This window comes from Mandrillus leucophaeus, unplaced genomic scaffold, assembly GCF_000951045.1.
Source record: "Mandrillus leucophaeus isolate KB7577 unplaced genomic scaffold, Mleu.le_1.0 Scaffold136, whole genome shotgun sequence".
NCBI lineage: Eukaryota > Metazoa > Chordata > Mammalia > Primates > Cercopithecidae > Mandrillus > Mandrillus leucophaeus.
This window is the reverse complement of record NW_012101321.1, coordinates 5,277,945-5,297,775: the sequence shown is the minus strand read 5'-3', so window position 1 is coordinate 5,297,775 and position 19,831 is coordinate 5,277,945. Positions and strand designations below refer to the sequence as shown.

The following is a 19,831-nucleotide window of genomic DNA, read 5'->3' as shown; positions in this document are numbered from 1 at the left end:
CCCTGCCCCACTGACAGGCCTCAGTGTGTGTTCCCCCATGTGTCCATGGTTCTCATCGTTCAGCTCCTACTTACAGGTGAGAACATGCGTTTTTAAATTATTATTATTATTATTATTATTATTATTATTATTTTCCCTGCATTACTTTGCTGAGGATAATGGCTTCCAGCTCCATCCACGTCCCTGCAAAGGACAGGATCTTGTTCATTTTTATGACGGCATAGTATTCTATGGTATATGTATATACACCACATTTTCTTTATCCAGTCTATTATTGATGGGCATTTGGGTCGATTCCATGTCTTTGCTATTGTGAATAGTGTTGCAGTGAACATACACATGGCATGTATCTTTATAACAGAATGATTTACGTTCCTTTGGGTATATACCTGGTAATGGGATTGCTGAGTCAAATGGTATTAATATTTCTGTTTCTAAATCTTGGAGGAATCAGCACGCTGTCTTCCACAATGGTTGAACTCATTTACACTCCCATTTTCTGGTGTTTTGATATTGACTTTTGTTCATCTGAGACAAGTATAAAATAACTGTGGAATACCTATATCTAAATCACTTTTTCTTAGTCTTGACTACACAAAAGAATCACATGAGGAGCTTTAAGATGTAAACCAGAGAAAACAAAACAGACTCCAAAGCCTGGTCCTCATTCCCAGATACTCTGATGTGAGCTAAACAGTGCCTTACGTCTTCTGGAGACCAAGAGATTTGGACTGAGGTGCTGGGAAGGACTGAGATCAGTCCTCTGCAGGGTCTCGTTTTGCTTGATAGTCTGGCTCCGCAGTTTGGGGTCGCCTCCACACCTCACCCCTCCACACCCTTTCCCCAACACCCTCTTCAAACTGGAGGAAAGAGGTGGGGCAGTTTTCAGCATTTGCACCGTTTCTGTTTGGAAGGTTATCATCTATCCATCATCAGTTGTTGGGATATAACTTTTTCTTTGCTAATTTATGCTTTGGATATACTGGCTGTGTGTGTGGCTTTATTTTCTATTCTGGTGACATCCTAGAGGCATCTGCCATGTTTGTAAACATCAAACATGTTAGGTAAGCTGGGGAGCTGTTTTAAATGTCACAGGTGCCATTTTTTTTTCAGTGGAGTCTTGTTTCCTGGCTTTTCTTCTCTCCTTTACTGTTATGGGACTTCTCAACTTAACTACTCTCCTGTTCCCACCACCCCACAGCCTTCTTACATCTGAACAATGACACATGGCAGTAAATGCAGCTGTGGATGATAGTCCAGGCCGCAGAGGGTTTTTCAGGCAGATAAGTAGTTCAGTGTTGGCCAGAGTGGCCTATTGGAACACAGATTTTGTGGAAACATGCTGTTAGCAGGTTACCAGTTGGAGCAATAAATTAAATTTTCACTAGCACATATTTGTCTACAGTAACTTAAATCATTTTTTAAAAATTTCGTTTACACATGAGGGGGCAGTATGGGACTATAAAGTAAATGTTCTCTTTGAAATAGCTTATTTTTATTGGTATGTAATAGTTTTAAGGTGCGAACTTTTAGACTGTGCAATTAAAACTGCAACATCGTTGTTAGTTGTTCAGTGATACGTATATGTAAGTGATACACCTCACTTGTATGGAAGCTTGTGTCCCACTTTTTCTTTTAATATAAAAAATATAAAACAGTGAGACATTCTCACAGTGCTTTTTGTTTTTAAATTATACATGTGCAGAATGTGCAGGTTCTGGGATACATGTGCAGAACGTGCAGGTTTGTTACATAGGTATACATGTGCCATGGTGGTTTGCTGCATCCATCAACCTGCCCTCTAGGATTTAAGCCCTGCATACATTAGGTATTTGTGGGTTCTATATTCATGTTTTGTTTAAAGCTAACTGACTTTCTTCCTGTTTTCTGCTTCCACCTGAGGAACGTCAGCCCTTTAGAGATGCAGCTTCTATTACGTTGATATCTCTAATGTATTTTACTTTGTGACTTTATTGAAGGATGAAGGGCCTGCAGCATTGCTGGAAGGAAGCCTCTAAACTGGGATCTCGCAGCTAGGGAGGGTCTATTATCAATCACCTCTGCATGATATGCTTTCCTTTGTGGCACAAATTGCTTTTCTCAAAATTTGCTAAGCAAAGGAGCAGCACATTTTAATTAATGTTATTATTACTGATCTGTGAATGACATTGTAGATAAATCAAGGTGCTAATATTCTAGGTTTCATAAATGAAAGGGGAAATAAAAGAGGGGTTAGAGGGTATTAAATGAATTGATAAAATCTAGAAAACATTTTATGAAAAATGTAAATGGGAAGCTAGAAAGGTAATTTCATAAGCATAGGCTATTTTTAAATGTGTAAAAAGTATTTGCAGTCATATGTTTCTGTTTACGTAGTTTGGAAAAAATTGAGGCCAACGTTTTGGTGTAAATATAACCTTCTGTAAAATTTAATGAAATACTTATTTTTAATGTTTTATCCTGGCTGCTTCCTTTGGAGATGAAGGGCTGTGGTACTGTCTATATCTGCTAACGATAGTTTTACTTGTTTAGTTTTGGAATGAATTATCTGATACATAACAATCTGATGTCGTTTTGACTTAAATTTAATCAGATATTTTATTTTGGAATCTTCTGTTAAAAAAATAAAAGGCTATGACTTCTTCCCTTCATTTGAAGGAATGAATTTTGGGCTCTAGCCTGTCTTGAATGAACTCCAGATCAAATGTTGTGGTGCCCGTTTACTGGAGTAACAGACAGGTTTCTGTTCATGGTAAATAATTCCTGTCCTTTATGCTTTGATGGCAGATTTTTCGGACGCCGCCCGATACCACATTCCCTGAGCCGACCTGCCTGTCAGCATCACCCCCAAATGCGCCACCAAGGCAGTCAAAGAGACAAGGCCAGAGAACCAAGAGGCCCGTGGCCGTCTACAATCTTTGTCTGGAGCTGGAAGATGGTAAGATGTTAATGATATTTTTTGCTTGATAGCATGTTGAGAGTATGACATATCAGATGTCCTCAGGGCAGGCCACGGTTTTCTGTTGTCTGTGTTTTCATTTCTTCTTCCCTTAAGATTATAATTTTGAGATTTACAGGGAGGGTGAAGCTTTTTTGTAAGGGGGAAAACTCAAGTTTCGGTTTTATGTTTGTCTTTGTTATGCATGGTTCTTTTTTTATTTTTAAAAGGCAGCTTAAATTTCTTTTTCGGGAGACTTGTGTGACCTCCTGTGAGGTTACATAACCCTGAGACAAATGGAAGGGGAACTAAAATTAAAGCAGATCTTTTATGAGAGGAGCGGATGGAGTCTCATGTTAAATGCATCTAGATTAAAGGCACAGTTCACCATCACACCGGGGTTTACGGCTTGTGTGCCTTACTTGCCCCATTTTTCTGACTTGCTCATCAGGCAGAATGCTTCATCTTACGGCAGGGGTGGCAAGTTGACCTGCCTACCTGGGCCAGGCCTGTGGGAACTGGGCTGCAGTGGAACTCTGGCCAGTGGAAGTTCTCACGTCCTATCTGAGCCACCCTGTTCTAGGTAATCATTGCCATGTGGCTCTGTTGTTTCAGTGTTGCCAGATTGCCCAGTTTTTACAGAGCCTAGAATCTGAGTTTTCAGCACTGATCCATACAAAACAAGACTGGGAGCTGTGCACAGGCCTCCCATTGCTGATTTGTAATCATGTGGTTATTGGTGTGGAGAATAAGATGATTCTGCTATCCAAACCTGCATTTTCAGTACGCAGCCTGAAGCTGTGACTTGTCTTATGAGGCCTTCCTCTTATTGAGAACATTTGCTGAATTTGAAAGTAGTCTTCATTCTTCTTCTTGTCCTCTTTTTTTAAGAAAAGAATCTTTCATTTATTATCCTTGAGCTACCCAGGTTACGTTAGTTGGGAAGTGTGAGATTAGCAGAGTGACGAAGGGGATGAGGATGGGGACAAATACAATGCCTTCATCATAGGCAGCTGCCTGCACACATGGCCAGGTGGTTAATATCCAGAAATCCATGCAAGCAGTGACAACTGTCTTCAGCTTGCCTGACTTAGAGGTATCTCGAGGAAGACTCAGAATGCCTCCTGTAATGACACAGGGGGGCTAAAATGTGGGATTCTTTTATATTGCTTAAGACAAAGGTATATATGATACAAATATTAGTTTTACGATCGGATAATTTCCAGAGGAAGGACATGAATCATTACAATTAAGCTATAATTTCAGTACTTCCTTTTAGACACTCATTTCAACTTCTGATCCTAGCTAACTTTTTTCTTCTGTCTCTTTCTCACGTTCATTCTTTCTCAGCAGGGTTGTTAATAGGAGTAAAAGTGACTGGTTTGAATTGCACCTTCTCTTACATCTTACTTGTCCTCTGATGGAGGTGTTAATAAATAGTGAAATAAGCAAATGTTGGAAAGTAGGAAAGGAAAAAGAAATCAGGAAGACACAGAATACCTCAAATGGATCCTTGGCCCTTGAGCAAAATGGAATTGACTCTATTTCATGAGGTAGATGACTAAGGAAGGACATTTTGGTCTTAGGATCACATCTACTATTTTGATGTTCTTAGCAATGGGGTCATAATATCCAGTCAAATTTATTTAGTGGATTAACCTTTTGATCATTGGATTGCTAAGTGATTATTAATGGTAAGAAGCTTCTGTAGTGGTATTTAGCACATCTCTTATGGGAACACTCAAGCTAGTGTGCAGTCAATAGCCTTCCTAACTTGTAGGTGATAAAATAATTCGTTAAAATTGCTTGGTTTTTAAGGGAAAAGATTGTCAGATACTCAACTTCTTTAGTCTGATTTTTATGTTCATTATATGATGTTTTGTTCTACATTTTGTATTTCATGAAGTATTTTATAGCTTTATATTCATCCTTGGTTGCAACATTGGGATTTTTTTTTTAAGTTGTCAGAATCAGGAAAACTCAAGTTTGGGCATAGTGTGATTTTATCTTGTCTTAGAGGTTATATGATAAGATAAAGCAACTTAAAACTGTTATTCTCCCTTGCCCTCAGTTTTTTGTAGTTAAGATTTAGTTGTGTGAAAAAATAGTTATTTCAGAGAGAACAGAATAGGGTCTATATTTTGTCATAGGCTTTTATATTTTACATATTCTAAAAAAGGGAAAGTGAATACATTTATTGGAAAGGAAGCATATAGGGAAAGAATACTAAAAACAACTATTCATGTTATTGAATGTCACTTAGCATATTGAAAACTTTACTTCCAAAAGAAGATGTATTCTTGTCATTAGGACTTAATTTTTTTTTAAGTAGCTTGAATCATGTAATTGTCAAAACGACTTGAAGTTTTCAAAAAGTTTAATTTTTTTGTATTTTTTTCTTATTGTTAATAGTGAAGTGACTTCCTATGTTAATCTAGTTTGGGTTAAAATATGCATTATTATAGACAACTTTGGTTGATTATTTTTCCAAATGTTCTAGTTTATATGGGACAGATAGAAAATGTGTATACAAATATGCTTCTCTCTTCCCTGCCCCTGCCCCTTGACTCATTGTAGTATAAGTTAAATTTGACTTAATCAAATCCAGGACGAATAGTTTTTGCTTATAAGTTAGGTAGACTATCTGCCAAGATTCGAGGAACTGGATTGGATGACTGGAGATGTTCTTCAGCCCTATGATTTGGTCAGAGATTTGGTATTTGAGTGAAGTGGTTTGTGGTGTGTTATTTCTTCTTCTACACTGAGTAGAGTATGAAACTGTGTGATGTCCCAAACAGCCAGTCTTGGAACACACTCGGAATTGGTTTCAGTTCAACATCAGGCAGATCAAAAAAGCATCAGTGAAGAGTCAGCAAGCCTGTTAGCATGTGTCACGGTAGGATGGGCCTGGATGTGGAAAACCCAGCATGAAGCCGGAGGGGAGATCCTTTGCTGGGAGACATGTTTTCTGTTATGTTCATTCAGCCTCACCCCCACTCCCAATTGAGAGATGACCAGTGTAACTAAATAAACCGAGTGTCTTTTACTTTAGTAAAGACTTCCATTGGCGTTGGCGCATTTAGCTGTACTGTGTATGCTCATTATTTTTCTTTGTAATATGTGATTAAATGATATTAAACTTATTTGCAAAAGACTTTAAAATTCTAGTTACTTGCTTAAGGTTCTTTATTGATGATTAATATGAACTAAAATGGATATAATATCTGGCTAGTTTTCTTAAATTAGAGCAGCTGTTAAATCTTTGTGAGATTCTCATCTTTTATTATTTTGTTGAAGCCATATTGCTCAGTTTTCATATAACATTTAATCTCATGAACATCAAAGCTGAGTAGATTTGGCTAAGTCAGTTAGAAAAAGCAAAATATGAGGTAGGCTGCTAAGTGCTAAAAAGATTAGAAATCAAAGGTTTGCTTTCATTTCATTTTCAAGTTATATCCTATGTTTTTATTTCTTTAGAACTAGTGAGATGACTCTAAAAATGTTAAATATATGTTATGTGTTTGTTTTCTCCTGCCCCCACTCCAAGTGCATGTCCTTACAATCTCTGACATAAAGAGGGGCTGTTGTGTTTATTGTAATTCCCCCAAATACAAGGAAAGTTCAGGAGGCTATATGAGATCAAAGTGATCTTTGTTATTTTTCATTCAAGGCAGAAGAAATTTTAAGCGAAGGTTCGGGGAGTCAGGGAGAAGAGGATTACCATCTGAATCTCTTTCTTCATGCTAGCTCTAATTTTAAACAGAACTAGACATTTACAGAACTAGGTTTTATATGTATCTTCTTGTGTAATTAAGTATTCTTCGCCTGTCTTCTTTTGTAACATGATATAGCAGCTTACTTATTTAGGCAACTTAAAAAAATATGACTTACAGTGAGTTGAAAACAAAATCATCTTGCAAGCCAATTGGCAAGATTTAATAACATTTGAGTGTTGGTCTTACTTGGGTATCGTCGGGTTGGCACTTTCACATTTGGATCACGAATGTGCTAACTGCAGCACATTTTGTTGAGCATGTGTTATTGTAGTCCTACAGCGTGGTAGATACCATGATGAGGATACAGAGCCTTCTCAGCAAAAAGTGAAAATACTGTTGAGCGGGGCAGAGATGGATAAACAATGACACGTGATCATTTCCTTGTGTCCTAAGTAGGAACATATCTTGATCTAGATGAGTCTCTAAAAATCAGAGTAGGACAAATAAGTCATATGTAGATGTCCTTTCAGCCTGAGTAATATCAAATTAGAACTTTGAATAATTAGCTAAAATTTAAATGTCACATATCAACAAGAGCAATGCTGATGATATAAATTAACTGTCTTAGGGTAGGTTGAAAGAGTCTGGTTTGATTTTGAGGCATGAGCCAGAGAATAGAAAATTAAAAAGCAGGCCATTTTGTGGTCTTTTTAAATGTAGATTTTTAATTCTAAACGATGGAATGCTGTTAGCCATTTGGAAGTTGTTTTTGCCTCTACCGTTTATTAGTGGTTTTTATTATACTAAATATGAAAATCAGAATTATACCACGTATCTATTGAAGAGCTTTTGTATGCTCCACATCCTGCCACATACAGTTTTTCTTCTCAAGGAGCTGATTTTCTATTCCCATTCTATTTGTCACTGCAGTGAAATAAGAAACAATGTGGCAATGAGTACCCAGTGCTAGCTCTGAGGAAGGGAAGTCTGTAGGAGAGGCTCTCTGGTTTCCTTAAAATGAGCTGCTTTGGCAGTTGTGTGGGAAAGGGTTTCAGGTAAGGGGAGTAGCGTGACTGAGGCATGGCAGGAGCAGAGAGCCGGAGCCAGGTGTGAGACTCCCTGATTAGAAGGGGACAGCGTTGCCGGTTGTGAATGATAGGTGGACCTAATGTGGAAGATTTAGACCCAGGAGAGACAGCCTAGGGGACAGAGGGGTGCATTGGAGCCTGGGCTGGGGAATATGTATCCTGACTCTGTACTCATGGATAAATTGCTCACCCTCTCTAAATCTATTTTATTAGCTACAAAATCAGGGTGGTAATAGTATCTACCACTGAGGATGGTTGAGAAGGTTCAGTTGTTAATGTGTTTAGCCTAATGTCTGGCACACAGTAAGCACTCGAACTATAGCTGCTGCTGCAGGGTAGTACTCTTAAAGCCAGGGAAAGTTGCTTTAGGTTTAAAATGATAAGAGGAACCACTGCATATTTTTCAGCAAGGGAGAAGAGTTGTAACATTTGGAAAATAATATTTAAGAAACTTAATCTGTCTTAATCTGCCAGTAGGAATCTGAAAGGCAGCCATGGTAAAAGGCTGATGAAGTAATTTAGGCTGAGGTTGAAGTGGGCTTGAATTAGCACTAGGAAGCAAAAATAAAATGGATATCTGGGAGAGATGTTAAAGCAAATCAGGGACTTCTGAACTGACTAGATGCGGAGATCAAGGCAGATAAAGTGGACATTATTCGCCACAGATTAAGCTCATAGGTAAATCTATCATTGTGTTTATGTTTTTGTTTTTGTCTTCAGTTTTTTCCTTGCAGCTTAAAAATAGACCATCTTTCCATCAAAAGGAAGGAAACATGCCATTTTGTTAGTGTGTTCAATATGTATTCTCATATGTAACTGCTTTGGAAAATAGATTTAGTAAAAAATGGTGTAGAATGTCTTGGTATAAAAAGTGTATGTGGAAATAGTGTATATGGAAAGTCAGTGGAAAGAGAGAAATAGTAAATAGTTACTAAAATGTTCCATCTACTTAGAAAAAGAACAGTCTTATAACCATGAGCAAAGTAGAGCTCATTTTTCTCCAGTTTTTCCTCACAGGTGCATATATCCGCGTTCATCCGTAGGCTCGTATTTTGAGGGGTGGGAGGCCACTCACTCTAGGGAGACCCTTCATTAGAAGCCAAGGATGCATAGTTCACATTCACGGCAGCGGCGCACCCTGTAACCTCAGTTCCCAAGAGAGCGTCTGTAGAATGCCCCTTTATGAGAATATGTTTTCACAAGTGAATTGTAACTACTGTGTCTTTCCCACGATGTTAGCAGGACACAAACTATGTGGAGGTGTGAGAAGTACCACTGGAAAACCATTGTTGGCATGGATTTTTGTCAACATTCTGTAGCTATTGATGTTTCCTTGTAAATATGCATCAGCTCGATGCAGAATTATAATCAATCCAGGTAACTGAACAAGCAGATCTTTGTCTTAAGATTGGCAGTCTGTCTTTTCTCCATTCTTACCAATTTTTTTTTTGGCATAGCATTTCATGGGTGGGCTCTGGGTAATAACTTCCCAAGCCTGGAAGCCCCTTGCCATCGCCTCACAGCAGTGTTAGGATTCCTTGACATGGAATTACTGTGTTGTGAAGTTTAAGACCAGGCTTGAATGTGTGACAGTATATGTAGACAGATTATTTCTTAACTCACTTTTACAATGATGAGATCAATGGGTTGGAAAAGGCAGCCAGAAGATTCAGGGCTGTAATTGAGTTGTGGCGTGCCTGGAAATTATGTGGGATGCCTCCCCTGCGTTGGTGTCTCCCCAGAAACCTCCTGTGAGGCTCAGCACCCCCCCCACCACAATGCTAGTGACAAAGTGAAAGGCAACTTCTATTGCTTCCTATGTAATCTTAACTGTGCTTCTGTGTGGGATGAACATTTCCCCCTTTCTCTGGAGGAGGAAAAAAAAAAGCTTATTTAATGCCTTTAAAAAAATACATAGTTGCTTCTGTGGTGAAAATAAGTTCATGGCAGGTAACTCAGATTTATAGAAGAGAGAAAAAATCTTTAAAGCTTGTCTCCCTGTGGAGTGGGTTTTTTCTTCACTTCTAATAGCTTTTATTTTAATTTCTAGTTCTGAATTCAAGCAGCTGTCACTCTCTTTATAGCCCCCTTTGAAACTCTTGTGGCGTAGGAGGTAGCTGGGCTGTCTAAGAAACATCTTTTCAAACCAACCAAAGTATTGTTTATCCTGAATGAAATGGAATTTTAAGGCTGTCAAGAGTGACTGATTTAAAACATTTTCTTTGATAGCCAGGAAGATGAGCGGAAATCTTGAGGGAGAAGGTGTTTCTCTGTGTGACCAATTTCAAGTAACTTCTATGGCTCTGAAAACTCTATGGCCCATGATTAAAATGACCATGATCTAAGAGTGTTGTGTACAATTAATAGAACAAAGCCAATCTGTGGCCAGTTAATTTTTACTTACTGATTTCTTACCAACTGTTGAGGAAAAATAAATGATGCAAGACTGAGGCAATGCCAGAGAACACTCCTTGTATTTATCATGAGTTGTCTCCAGTTGGCTTTTCTTAGGTCTGGGTTGTGTCTTTGCAACCTGGTTCTCTCTGCATGCTCATTCTACCGTTCTCTGTGCCCTCCTAAGCTGTATTAAGAAGGGCTACAGGGTCACCTTTAGATTGGGGGGGGGGGACCCTTTAAGCCTATGAAAATGAAATTTGGGGCCAGGCTCAGTGGCTCACTCCTATAATCCCAGCACTTTGGGAGGATCATTTGGGCCTGGGAGGTTGAGGCTGCAGTGAGCCGTGATGACACCACTGCACTCCAGCCTAGGTGACAGATCAAGACCCCCATCTGCAACAACAACAAAAAATGAATTTTGAGACTGGCATTTTGGGTCTACTAATAGTTTTTAAAATCAGCAGCACAAGTTTTTGAGCATGAAATGTGATTATGGTAATGGGTTTTAGTTTTCTCTTTAAAGAGAAATAGTGATTAAGTTTCTGTTTATTATCTTGGCTATTGAAAAGGACGGTATACTCTTTTTCTTAAAATCTTTAGTAGTGCATGCAGGAGCATGATACAAAATTCAGAGAGTAATAACTTTGAACAGTTACGTATTAGCATGTTATATACCAAGTACTGTTATTGGCAATAGTTACTAAACTTAGATAATATCCAGGACAATCCTATGGGTAGTATTATTATCTCTATTTTAGAGTTCAGGAAACTGAGGCATAGAGAAGGCCAATCACTCACCCACATCTGTGACAAAGCTAGGATGGAACCCAGGCAGTCTGATTCCAGGATCTGGGGTTCTTAAGTGTTCTAGAGTGCTGAACATAAAGGCAACTGTGAACTTCTCTTCCCTGGAGCCAACAGATATTGCCATTTGTCTTGTGAGTCTTTCAGAGATACTCTGTGCGTGTCTTTTCTTTTCTTTTCTTTTTTTTCCTTTTCCTTTTCCTTTCCTTTTCCGTTCCGTTCTTTTCGATGGAGTCTCTCACTCTGTCGCCCAGGCTGGAGTGCCATGGCGCAATCTCCGCTCACTGCAAGCTCCGCCTCCCGGGTTCACACCATTCTCCTGCCTCAACCTCCCGAGTAGCTGGGACTTCAGGCGCCCGCCACCAAGCCCAGCTATTTTCAGTATTTTTAGTAGGGTTTTTTCACCATGTTAGCCAGGATGGTCTCAATCTCCTGACCTCTTGATCCGCCTGCCTTGGCCTTCCAAAGTGCTGGGATTACAGACGTGAGCCACCGCGCCCGGCCTACTCTGTGCATTTCTAACAATGCTGTTTATTTTTTAATTTTAAGAATGATTCTTAGTTTTTCCATTTAAAAAAAAAAAAAAGGTTAGTGTTGTAAGGGAGTCAGAGCTGTGGTCTTGATCCAGGAGATAAAGAAGGAAGAGCCAGAGAAGACTCTAGTTTTAAATATGGAACATAAAACACTGTAACAAGCATGGGCCCTCCAGGAGAGAAGTCCAGGCCTGTTTTTTTTATGAGAGACGGGGGAGGGAAGTGACCCATTTTATTTCAGTGATATTAAGTACTGCAAAAGAATGTTATTGTAATTTATGCCACCACTTATCTAAATGAACAAACATTTGGTCATAGATTGGTTGTAGTGAGGATATCTCAGGTACCTGATACTTTAACAGGCTATTAGAAATTTAGAAAGTGAACACATTTTGGAATTTGATGCTGCCTGAATATATGAGATTTTGCTGTTACTTTTCTGTTTTCTCCTCCCACTTCTCTCCCTGTCTTTGTTTATTAAAAATAATTAAATAAATAATATATTCCCATGTTTGAAAATTCAAAAAGTATAAAAAGATACAAAGTGGAAAGATCTGTTCCATCCCATTGACTCAGTGCCTGCATCTGCAAGCCAGATCTGTAACCATTGATGTTCATGGGTTGAAGCACATAAAATTGCCATCTTTTAGGTCAAAAATTATCTAACATCAGCAATTTCAATGCTCCCCCCCCCCCCCCATATTATAGGCCAAACGTAATCATTGAGAATTTCGTGTAGTTCAACTTGTAGTTTCTGAAATCCTTCTGGAGTTGAGATGTACATTGGATTGATGATCAGTTATTAGCAAGTTTGTGCCTTGTGAAACTGCTGTTGGTATATGCCAAACATGATTGAATATCATCATTTTTATATGGTTCAACCTATAGTTTCCTATCCTTCTAGAATTCTTTATGCTTATATACAATTGTATTAGGGTTCTGTATAGAGACAGAATGAGTAAGATAGATGTATATGTTGAAGGGGAGTTTATTAAGGAGTATTGACTCACATGATCACAAGGTGAAGTCCCACAATAGGCCATCTGCAAGCAAGCTGAAGAGCAGGGAAGCCAGTCCGAGTCCCAAAACCTCAAAAGTAGGAAAGCTGACAGTGCAGCCTTCAGTCTGTGACCGAAGACCCGAAAGCCCACTGGCGTAAGTCCAGGAATCCAAAAGCTGAAGAACTTGGACTCTGATGTTCGAGGGCAGGAAACATCTAGCATGGAAGAATGAAGGCTGGAACACTCAGCAAGTCAAGTCTTTCCACCTTCTTCTGCCTGCTTTATTCCAGCCGCTCTGGCAGCTGATTAGGTGTTAATCTCCTTTGGCAACACCCTCACTGACACACCCAGAAACAATACTTTGCATCCTTCAGTCCAATCAAGTTAACACTCAATATTAACCACCGCAATAAGCAAATAGGAATATGAATTCTTATTTACTCTCTTCTGCACTGAAGAGTCGGTTTCGTACCTTTTTTATTTTTTAAAATTTTATAGTGTATCTTGTGTTGCTTTTTATGTCAGTACAAAGAGAGCTTTCTCCTTTCTTCACTGCTGTATAGTATTCTATGCATTCTACTGTATGGATGTACTTATAAGAGGACTTTGTATTCTACAGCCCAGCCAAACACAGTCAGATGATGCAGATGTCTTACTCATCACACATAGGCCTCTTTCCATCCTGGGATGATAAAGATGTATCCATAGAAATAGTGTACAGTATGCTTTTGAATGAAAAAAGCAAGTTTTAAAATGGAGTTTTCAAAAACATTCTCATTTTTAAAGGAAAAACTATGTATTTAAATATACTATAAGATGCTTACAGTATATTTAAATATACTATATAAATATAGTATATAAATATAGTATATGAATATACTATAAGTACATCTGGAAAAATAATCAGTTATAACAATGGTTATCCTTAGGTGGTAAGAGTTTGTGATTTTCTTTATACATATTTGTATTTCATATCTTGTCTATAGTGTATTACTTGTAAGACATACATATATATACACACATATACACATACTGCATACATTTATATGTGTTTAGTTTACAAATGTTTCAACTTAACTCTGAAGCAAGCTGTGTTTCATACTGTTGTGTTGGGTATACGTTTAAAATTTTGAAATGGAAGGATTGAGAAGCAGAGTCTAGAAAGAAAGGGAATGGAGTCCCTTAAGCATGAGCTGGCCTGGAGAGACTTCATTGGCACTAACTGAGAATGACTGTCTCTCACTGCTTAGTGTTTTCTTGTTAGACTTCGTGTGTCTTTCACCTTTTGCCCAGGCTTCTTTCTCATGGTCGCGTTGTCCTGGCGTTTTGGGGATCCCTATTACCGGAAATACTTAGGCAGCAAAGAGTTTTATTGAATGGTTGACTCACTTGTGGTTAACTTTGGATTTAAACCTGGGTTTAAATTTCTGCCCTCCTCTTGATGTTGTTTATGATCTCAGCAAATCCCCCTCTAAGCCTTACAAGTTTGGACAATAAAACTTTGACATGGTTTTTGCCTGGAACAACTGAGTTAGTGGATGTAAACCAGCCAATATGTAGTGAATATTGAATAATTTTAGCTTATATTTTCTTGAGAGCCTGATATCTGAAGCAGAATAGCTTCAGATGTGCTTTCATGTTTGGTATGCTTTCAAATAAAATGTAATTTAGTCTTTCATTTCTGGTTATTTTTGTCCAACATTATACCTAAGTTTATTGGTAACTATCATCTCCCTCTGGCAATTACTTATTTATTTTTTTGAGACTGTTTCGCTCTTGTTGCCCAGGCTGGGGTGCAATGGCACGATCTTGGCTCACTGCAATCTCTGCGTCCCAGGTTCAAGCGATTCTTCTGCCTCAGCTTCCCGAGTAGCTGGGATTACAGACCCCTGCCACCACGCCCGTCTAATTTGCTTTTTGTATTTTTAGTAGAGACGGGGTTTCACCCTGTTGGTCAGGCTGGTCTTGAGCTCCTGATCTCAGGTAGTCCACCCACCTTGGCCTCCCAAAGTGCTGGGATTACAGGTGTGAGCCACTGCCCCGGCCTCCATCTGGCAATTAATAATAATGAACTTTCCTTCTTAGGTGAGACGAACAGGGGAGGAGAGGTGAAAAGCAAGGAGTCTGGCAGCCCTCAGTGTCTCAGCCGGACTGAAGTTGTGCTCTGAGCACAGTGCTCTAAATTTCCTGAGCTGTCAAAGTGGCAGCTTCCTCAAAGTTTATGGAAGATAGTTTAAGTATCTGAGTAGTTTTGGGTTCCCAAGAATAATAACACATGGCTGTTGTATTTTTTGTTTATATAGGCAAAAATTTTAGTCTTTAAACAATGCCCCAGGACTGTGATTATGACATAAAAATGTTCTTTGCTTTATAGAGTAAAGCAATTTGCTTTGACTTCTGTTGACATTGCAACTGAACTGGTCTTACTTGCTTTATAATTGAATTGCTGCAGATTTCCATTGACCTTTGCAAGAGGTAGAGGTGGTTCCTGGAGTTGTAACCTGATGCCTATTAGCTGTTGCTATAACTTTATAATGCCGTCTTTATTTTTTGTCATGTGATTGGTTTTAACAGCCGATTCTCTCATCAGCTTTTCCTGGCATGCACTTTTGGCATATTTTAGCTGTCATAGTAGCTTTCTGGGGCAAGCATTATGCTTAATTTCTTTAAATCTTTGGGCAACAGAAAATAAAATCTACTTCTTAAGTTTATGGCAATTTCGTTACATCTTTTCATGCCTTAATGTGACATTTTAATTTATAGTTCAGGAGTTGCCTTTTCATTTTTGGGGGGGATGCAGATCTGTATGTCGTTTTGTTTCTGTGCTTTTGAGATTGAAAGTAGGAAGCTATTTTCTTGAGAAGTCACATTTTTCTTTTTCTAGAGAGAATTTCAGATACATTATATTAGCCAAGTGAATTATTATCTAGCAACTGACTGTCATTCATCTGTACATTATTTGACTTCATTATAGTTCCCATTTTGGCTTGCCTTGTTTCAGAGGGAAAATGGGAGGAGTGAGGTTGTTCTGCCCCTTACCCTGGATGGCATTACTTGAGCTTGCAGTGTAACTGAGAATTGGGCTAAAGGGGACTTTAGGAAGCTCTCTACCTTGCAGCAGTTACAACCTGCATCTCAGTGCACCTGCCCGTGGTGAGAAACACAGGTAGCTGCTTTCCTTAATGGGCAGTTGGCAAGGTTAATGTCTTAGTCTTTCTCCCTTTTTTCCCCTAATGTAAGACTTAAGGAAGATTTTCTGATGAAAGAATCTGGACTTTTTTTCTAGAGTAATCACGCAATACCTACTACTGTATGGACAGTAAAGAAGAATTTCCTTTGGATGGTAGGGTAGAGTTGATTTTCTTTTTAAAGAAAGATATTCCTACATTCACAGTTTTTAAAAGGTTTCATTTTAATGTCAAACTTAGTATTCCATAACCTATCTTTACTATTCTAATTTGTTTAATAAAGGAACTGCCTGTGTGTGTGTGTGTGTGTGTGTGTGTGGTGTGTGTGTGTGTTTACTTTTCTAGTTAAGGAAAACTAATATATGAGATAATATGATATAATTCCCTGGCCTAGGTTTTGTGGAGGATGAGAATAAATATCTGGGCTGAAAAATATCTAACTTTAATTTTTATCTTGCTTTGGACTGTTTCTTTCTGTAGATCTTATCTGTTTGGTGCCTCTGTTGATAGTGCTTCTCGAAGAAAGTTATCTTGCTCAATTCCTTAGCCATTTCAGTTGAAGTTGTGATACGATTTGGTGTGTCCCTACCCAGATCTCATCTTAGATTGTAGTTCCTATAATCCCCACATGTCGTGGGAAGGACCCCGTGGGAGGTAATTGAATCGTGGGAGCAGTTACCTCCCTGCTGTTCTTGTGATAGTGAGTGGCTTCTCTCAATATCTGATGGTTTTATAAGGGGGCTTTTGCCTTTTGCTTGGCACTTCTCCTTCCTGCCATCATGTGTAGAAGGACATGTTTGCCTCCCCTTCTGCTGTGATTGTAAGATTCCTGAGGCTTCCCCAGCCATACTGAGCTATGAGTCAATTAAACCTCTTTCTTTTATAAATTACCCCATCTCGGGTATGTCTTTATTAGCAGCGTGAGAATGGACTCTAATACAAGTTGACTATCATAGGGAAGGTTGGAGAGGGAGTGCCAGGTTTTCTTTGGCTGGTTAGGTGTTGATTGGGGTTTGGACCTGACTTTGACCTTTCTCAGCCATGCTCCTCAGACTGCTCTGCGTGCCCTGGTCATTCTATGTATAGATTACAACTTCTAGCTAGATGAGGTCCTGGAACACGATGACATTTTGGTCCAGCCAAGCATCTGGGTAAGCTGTGAAGAAACAAGGCTGTTCAGTTTTCTTCAAAAACTCAGGAATGAGCTACTTGGAAAAAAACAGTCTTAGATAATCCAGCTGGGTGAGATAGGTGATTTTTCTGTGTTCTTTCGTCATGATCTTTTTCAGTTTCCCTCAGTCTAACAATACGTAATGAGACCTAGTCACCCAGTTTCTGAAAGCTAATAATTATTAGAGTGCTAGTGACAAAATGCAAAATCAAAATTTTGGACGAAACTGTAATCCTGCCTTTGGGGCAGTAATAAATCATAAGTTTTTCTGGAAGTCATGCTCCTTTACTCAGAATTAGAGGTCTTGAATGTTTCACGGTCCATGACAAACTGCTGCCTGAGTAGTTTCAAAGCAAGTGGGTGTTATGGTGCACTTCTAAGACTTGGGTAGAAAGGAAGAGGCTGTGGACAACTAGAGCATCTTTGGATGTCCTTGTTAAAACAGAGTGCCATACAAGATGGGTCATTGTCCTGATCCAATATGACAGTCTGAGATGTTTCCTTTTGTAGGGAGTAAGTAGTATACTTTGACCTGTATTTACCACATTTGAGGAAACAGTATGGTGCACTCTACTCTTTCCAGGCACTAGATCATTAAAAAATGGATGTTGACCGGGCATGGTGGTGGCTCACACCTGTAAGCACTTTGGGAGGCCGAGGCAGGTGGATCATGAGGTCAGGAGATTGAGACCATCCTGGCCAACATGGTGAAACTCCGCCTCTACTAAAAATACAACAATTAGCTGGGTGTGGTGGTATGTACCTGTAATCCCAGCTACTTGCGATGCTGAGGCATGAGAATCGCTTGAACCCAGGAGGCAGAGGTTGCAGTGAGCCAAGATCGCACCACTGCACCCCAGCCTGGTGACAGGGCGAGACTCAGTCTCAAAAAAAAAAAAAAAAGGAATGGATGTCAGCTATATCCTTTAATCTCTGTCAATTCCAAAAGCATTTGAACTGGGGTAGGAAAATATAAGTTTTGGTTTATTTCAGTTTTCACTATTCAGTGCAGCATTAGGTACTACTTTTTGACATGATATAGCAACCCAGACTTTGTTTTAGCAGAGTAGAAATTATGCTAGAATATATACGAAATGAGTTTGGCAGTTCTGTTTCTGATACTAGACACTGCTCTCCTTTTCAGTGCCCTGAATGTCCTGGGTAACATTAGGAGGAAAGGCTGCAATGGTTAGGAGATTTTACTGTCATAGTATTTGCCATATGGTAGAAATTAGGACATGACTATCTCATGCTTAGTTCAAAGATTATGTTTTAAACAGGCTTATACAAATTAGCCAAACAAAACTCTCATCCTACTGCAGCATTTTATAATCCCCTCCATTTCAGGCTCTTCCTGTAGATTTTCTTCTCAGAGCTGTTAGTCTGCCACTGTGACTTTTACCCAGAGGTGTTGATTCTTGAGGGTATGCTTTCTCCTCCCCCAGCTCCTGAACCCTCTTCCAACATAGACATTAAGCCACATTGTGGTTGCTTTAGTCCTCCTTGGATACAACATCATTAGAGCAGACACATCATTTGGGCAGAGAAGCCATTGAAATACTCAAAGCAAGAGATTATTGGTTTTTATTGGGTGGCCCTATTTAAAAGATAGAAAATGCAGGGTGTCAGGAGGATGAATTCAGGCACAAGGGGATAGGGGCATGAGGTAGACGTTAATTGGAGCAGTTGTGCTGACCCCCTGCTGGTGAAAGTGTTCATTTCATTTTGGTTGAAGCCACTCTAAGTACAATAGATGGTGTTTAGCCTTCAGCTTTATTTCTCTGTGTTTAAAGTGAGCTTTTATATGTCAGATCACATTTTCTCATCGATTTTCACTGTGATCTGGAGATTTTTTTCCCTCAAAGTCTTACATCAAATAAATAATAAAAATAATAGTTTAATAATAGTTTTTCAGTATTATGGAGTAAGTTGTGTGTATTATAGTATATGATTAATTCCTATGGAGTAAATGTACTGAAATAAAAAAATCAAATATATTTCAGTAAATTTTAGTTTCATAGTCAACTTCACATTGATTGTAATTTCAATATTTAAACAGTCATGACTCTTCTTTGACTACCAATATTTAGGAAAATTGTCTTTTTATGGCATAAAATGTTTTGAACCCTTCTTGTTTCCTAACAAATATTTTAAAGCCATAAATCTCCATTTTGGCATTTTTTGGCATGTTTCACAAATTTTTATATGAATTTTTTTTTATTATCATTGAGTTCTAAATATTTTCATTATGATTTTCTTCTTGATCGTGTTTAGTTTACCAGTATATGGATTATTTTGCCGTATTGATCTGAGAAGAGAATTTATATACTGTGTTTATCCATTGGAATTTGATAAGACTTTATAGCCTTCCTACAAAAATATTCCATGTGTTTTTGAAAATAATGTGCATCCTCTAATTATTGTGAGTTGTATGCATGTGTATAAAACATGAACTTTGCAATGTTGATTACAGATATATCTTTCTTTTTGGTCAACTTGATAGCCGTATCTGAGAGGAGTTTTAAAAACTGCAACTATAATTGTTGATTTTTCTCTTTTTCTTTGTACTTCTGTCATTTTTTTTGCTTGAGGCTGTGTTATCAGGTGCTTATCTTCCCATTTAACTATTTCTTTCCTTTATTATTATAAAATGATTCTCATGTGGTTTATTAAGATCATTTCCTTTTGGTTCATATTGGCTTAATATATTCATCTTTTGATCTTTTATTTTTTAACCTTTTTTGGCCTTTTTGTCTGAAGCATGTTTCTTGTAGTCAACATACTATTGTGTTTAAAAAATACATTTGGAGTGTCACTGTGTTTTAATTGGTGAGTTTAGGCCATTTATATATATTGCAATTACTGTCATATTAGGATTTCTGTCATTTTTTCACTTAATGAATTTTGATACAATTGCCGTTTTCTGCTTTCTCTTCAAAAAAGCAAATGTTCTTCTGCTTTTTAAAATGATATATATATTTTTTGGTTTCTAAAG

At 38.4% G+C, this 19,831-nt stretch overlaps 1 protein-coding gene across 1 annotated transcript in view; it reads left to right on the top strand.

Moving 5' to 3' along the window:
- The window catches only part of ARHGAP10 (Rho GTPase activating protein 10), a 351,063-nt gene that overhangs the window by 294,283 nt on the left and 36,949 nt on the right, over positions 1 to 19,831 (top strand). The window contains exon 18 of the mRNA XM_011973261.1: positions 2,788 to 2,938. Within this exon, the coding sequence (XP_011828651.1) occupies positions 2,788 to 2,938 (151 nt within the window). The remainder of the gene's footprint in view (positions 1 to 2,787; positions 2,939 to 19,831) is intronic.